We start from the raw sequence: 4,669 nt of genomic DNA, 5'->3' as shown, positions 1-4,669 counted from the left end.
TGCAAATTTTGTATTTTCCTATTTAATTTAAAGGAAGAATTTAAAGAAAACATTGTTAACATTGTAAACATGTAGAAAGGATAGAATGGCAATATAATCACGATTCATTCATGATGAGCATATCTTATCTCCACATTCCGAAAAAAATATCTTGATGACATTTAGAAATCAATAATTTGTGCTTTTCACCATTATTACTATTGGTATTTTTTTTTATTATGATCACTATATTATGCTTATTATTATTACTGTGATTATTATTATTATTGTTTTGTTATTATTATTAAATTATGAACGTTAAAAGTATATATATATACATTTCATATTCTCCCCAAGTTTTTAAATATTGTAAAAAATATATATCTCATTAACCGCTTTTTATCTCATTAACCAAGTTTTTCGTCAAAGTTTAAGAAGAAAATTAAGACGTCTGTATTTCTATTTGCAATCATGTATTTTTTTAAATCATAATTTTATTTTTTATCATAAAAATGTTTTTTTTTCTGGCTTCTAGGTTTTAATACGATATGGGTCATGACTGGGTGATTATGGTGGGGCGCAATGATAATTAGAGCATTGAGGCTGAAAAGTATAACTTCTTATAACTTGAGGTTTGGTAACACCACTAAAATGTAAGCATATCAGATGTTGTGTCCTGTACTGTAATAATATTTTTTAATTTAAAGAAGTTTCTTCAAATGCATTAAAGAATATGGATGGGAGGGGTTTGTAGGGGGTTTACATCATCTTCACAAAATGGTATCAGGTAGGGTTTAGGTTTATTTGTGATCACCGACAGTATGCTACTTCTTTGCTGAAAAAGTTGATCCATGAGCTACATGTGGTGAACTTTCTCTACACTGTCATACTAGAAAGTTTAGCCAATGCATTAAGATAGGAACGTGGCTAGGTGGTGGGATAATTTGTATTGGGTCATACATCACCTTTCGAACCTGATATTGGGTAAGATTTGTTTTTCATGATGTTCACTCACAGTACTTTGTTCTGACAAATGTTGGTTCATGTGCTAGATGGGGTGAAATTGACCGGTTTTGGGGGTTTTTCGAGGAGGTATTGGGTCACGCCCAACCATGGGATTCATCTTACATACTTTTTTTTTTGATAGCCTAACTAACCTTAGGGGACAAACCTTCTAGGCAAAATGGGGTGAAATCTTATGTTGCAGCTCTCGGCCTATTAAGTTACGCACATAAGTCGATAGCGAGAAAAAGCAGTTTATAATTGTTACTACTTGTTACCTACTTGTCGCTTGTATATGCGCTTCTCTTTTAAGTTTTTCTCTGGTCATTGGTTTCATATGCTGAAATATTCGCGTAGTAGCATGGAATCCAACCAGGTACAAATTTATACTCCTGCGTGTACAGAAGCAATGATAAAGTGCCTTGCCTAAGGACACAAGCGAAATGCACAGCAAGGAATTGAAACTCCGATCTCAAGGTTCAGAAACCAAACCGTTCCTTCTGAGCCAAACCACTTCTAAAGTTCTGTAACTTCATTTTATTAATTTAAATTGTGTATAGAAATAAAAGCAAGAGCAATTTAACTGTTTGTTTGACCATTGAATATCCGGTTTTTGCTATTATATAGTAGTTGCACATTGGCTGCAACGCGACGCCCGTTGTTTGACATTCGGCCATTTGTTATCGACAAAATCTCCTGCGAATGGACTTCTTTACCTGGGGTCTCCTGTGAAACACGACCAACACAGCCAACACAAACACTAATAGCTTACATATAAAAAACGATTTTATTGAACAAAAATACAACACCAAACATCAAAGGTCGTGCAATATGTACCGCGAAAGCTACACTGTCTGGTTTTTTTTTTATTCACTATAAACAGACAAAATGGGAGAACGACAGAACATCGATGCATCTGACGACGAACCTAAAGAAAATTATTACGGTGAACCCAAAAAATATGACCCAACTTTCGATGGACCAATTTCTAACAGGAGGTGTACAGATATTATTTGCTGTTTTGTGTTCGTTTTGTTCATTGTTGGCCTCGGAGTGGTCAGCGCCATCGGATTCCAGAGAGGTAATAAAGAAATGTATATTTATCCATCAGACTACTTAGGTCAAGTGTGTGGGATGTTCGAAGCTGTAGTAGACAAACCCTACCTATTCTTTTTTTACTACCTAGTGTGTTTGAATAAAGTAAAACCACCTAAACCTGACTGCACCACATCGCTGCAAGTATGCGTTAATGAATGCCCAAAAGAAAACTATGCCATCGAAGCTCGATACTCAAAAATATTAGATGATCCAAACGTCGATGTTAATTCCATCGATTGGAATGATTTCATTTGTATCTATGGATTAAATACAAAGATGAAGTAAATAATTTTGATGCCACCATAAAGGACCCTTTGGATGACAATAAATGTGCAAACTTTTACACAAAAAGTGATGTGTTTACCAGTCGCTGTTATCCCAAATTCTTGGTTTCTGACACGTTATCAGAAAACAACACCACACCGAATAACCGAAAAATAACCGAAGAAGATCGCGCTGTCGCATATGACCTGCTAAACTTTCTTCAAAGCTATGAATGTTTTAATACTACAGTCGAGGAATTCATAGAAACATGTCCGTATATGGTGGCTGGTATAACGATATCAATGTTCGCTTCCCTGCTTTACATAGTTTTATTGCGCTGGATTGCAGCCATTATGGTGTGGAGTAGCATGGTATTGGTGTATGCACTTTTAGGGTACGGAACCTACTTCTGTTGGAATGAACGGAACTGCATAAAAAATCGTGAACCTGATTGTACTTCAGATAGATCTTCATTGGATTATAAAGAACTTGCGAGCTACGTCAAAATGGAGAGAACCTGGTATATATCAGCTATTGTAATGCGTACAATCTTAGCAATTCTCACCCTAGTTGTGTTATTACTAATCAGTTTCATCAATATTTTTTCTCTCTTCTGGCCTATCATCCCTTTCATCATGCAGCTAGCCTTTCTAACATTTTGGGCATTTAGCGTAATCTTCATAGCATCCATTGTGGAACCACCATACCAGATAGTTAACTCGGATTCAACCGACGAGTATACAGACGGTGCAAGTTGTAAGCCCACTGTTTCACTCAATGGAACAGCTGAATGTGTTCTGATAGGTTATAACATCGTCCCAAACTACATCTACTGGTTGGAAGCATACAACCTAGTGGCCCTATTTTGGATTTTGAACTTCATAAGTGCTCTTGGGGAAATTACTCTAGCGGGAGCATTTGTAAGTTTCTTTTGGGCATTTACTAAACCAGATGACATCAAACACCTACCTCTGCTTCGATCATTTTGGAAAAGCATTCGTTATCATATTGGATCAATCGCCGTCGGCTCCCTGATCATAACCATCATCAAACTGATTCGTTTTACCATACAATATGTTGAACACAAAGTAAGCAATGCAGACAATTGCTTCACAAAATTTGTCACTTTGTGTTTTAAATTTATATTTAGATGTCATGCAGTATAGGTCTATAAATCACAACGCATACATCGAAATTGCTGTGTATGGCAAGAATTTCTTTACATCTGCAAAAAAATGCATTCCTTTTCCTCATGCGAAATATAGCTCGAGTCACGGTCCTGAATAGAATTTCAAGCATTATGCTCTTCATTGGAAAAATTGTGATAACCCTCGGAACAGCATTTGGTGCGTCAGCTTTTTTTCGCAACTCCTCGTCGACGTTTCCGATTGTTGTTGATAGCAGAGGTGTACCAACGTTGAATTATTTTTGGGCGCCAATCTTGTTCATGACACTTGCCACGTACATCGTTGCAGACAGCTTCTTTGACGTGTACGATATGGCAATCGATACATTGTTTCTGTGCTTCCTTGAAGACTTAGAGCGACACGACGGAACACCAGAGAAGCCTTACTACATGTCAAAACAACTGATTCATATACTTGGAGTGAAAAACAAAAAGAAAAAAAGGGGATGTTGTCACTAACTGGACATCATTGCTTAGAATTATTTATGTTAGATAATCTGTTAACTATCCCAACCTAGGTTCTGCGGAACCCTAGTGGGGGAATTTACAGCTTGCTGTACTATTGGGCATTAACAATAACACCTACATGAACTTCGATCATTATTTCTGTTGTACAAATGCTTTTGGTGCTTAGAAAATAGTATGCGGTTCATAAAACCCTTAGGGGTCCGCGAAACATAATTGGGGTCCGCCAATTCAAAATGGTCCGCAGGGTGTCCACTAAAAAAAAATTGTGGTCTGCTAAATTTGTAAATTGTTTTAACTGGTATTATATTTCAATTCCAATATTTTATTGCTGAATCTTTTATATTTGATTTTCAAGTATGCTTCATTTGAAGGTGTTTAGTGTAGGACAGCCACTTGAAGTGACAATCCTCAGATAATTAACATCTTGTTTGAATTACCTTCAATTACTATAAATAAGTGGATAAATAGGCTGCTAATGGCCTTATAACACCATATTTTACTGTTGTGAATGAGGGTTGTTTATTTCCTCAAAATAATTTCTTCTGATAAGGATGTTGTTTACAGTCATTCATCATTTTCCAAAAAAAAAGGTGCATTTTTAATCTCTTGATATATATCTCCCATTGGCGGATATAATAATAATAATAATAATAATAATAATAATAATAATAA

The 4,669-nt window shown here is 35.9% G+C and overlaps 1 protein-coding gene across 1 annotated transcript; it reads left to right on the top strand.

Moving 5' to 3' along the window:
• The first annotated feature begins 2,207 nt into the window (after positions 1-2,207).
• LOC117110946 (choline transporter-like protein 4) lies at positions 2,208-4,119 on the top strand. Its single transcript, XM_033253798.1, has 2 exons — positions 2,208-3,431; positions 4,048-4,119. The coding sequence occupies exons 1-2, from the start codon at positions 2,622-2,624 to the stop codon at positions 4,117-4,119; spliced, it is 882 nt and encodes a 293-aa protein (XP_033109689.1). The 5' UTR covers positions 2,208-2,621.
• Positions 4,120-4,669: the final 550 nt, after the last annotated feature.

The sequence above is a fragment of the Anneissia japonica genome, unplaced genomic scaffold, assembly GCF_011630105.1.
Source record: "Anneissia japonica isolate Jap-2015-1 unplaced genomic scaffold, ASM1163010v1 scaffold1511_len2985839_cov193, whole genome shotgun sequence".
Lineage (NCBI taxonomy): Eukaryota > Metazoa > Echinodermata > Crinoidea > Comatulida > Comatulidae > Anneissia > Anneissia japonica.
This window is presented reverse-complemented; position numbering and strand designations above follow the sequence as displayed.

Excerpts from the sequence above, each read along its gene's own strand:
- LOC117110946 (XM_033253798.1), top strand. The coding sequence starts at position 2,622 with ATGGTGGCTGGTATAACGATATCAATGTTCGCTTCCCTGCTTTACATA. Across the intron at positions 3,432-4,047 it reads TACAATATGTTGAACACAAA|GTTCTGCGGAACCCTAGTGG; the intron begins GTAAGCAATGCA and ends ATCCCAACCTAG.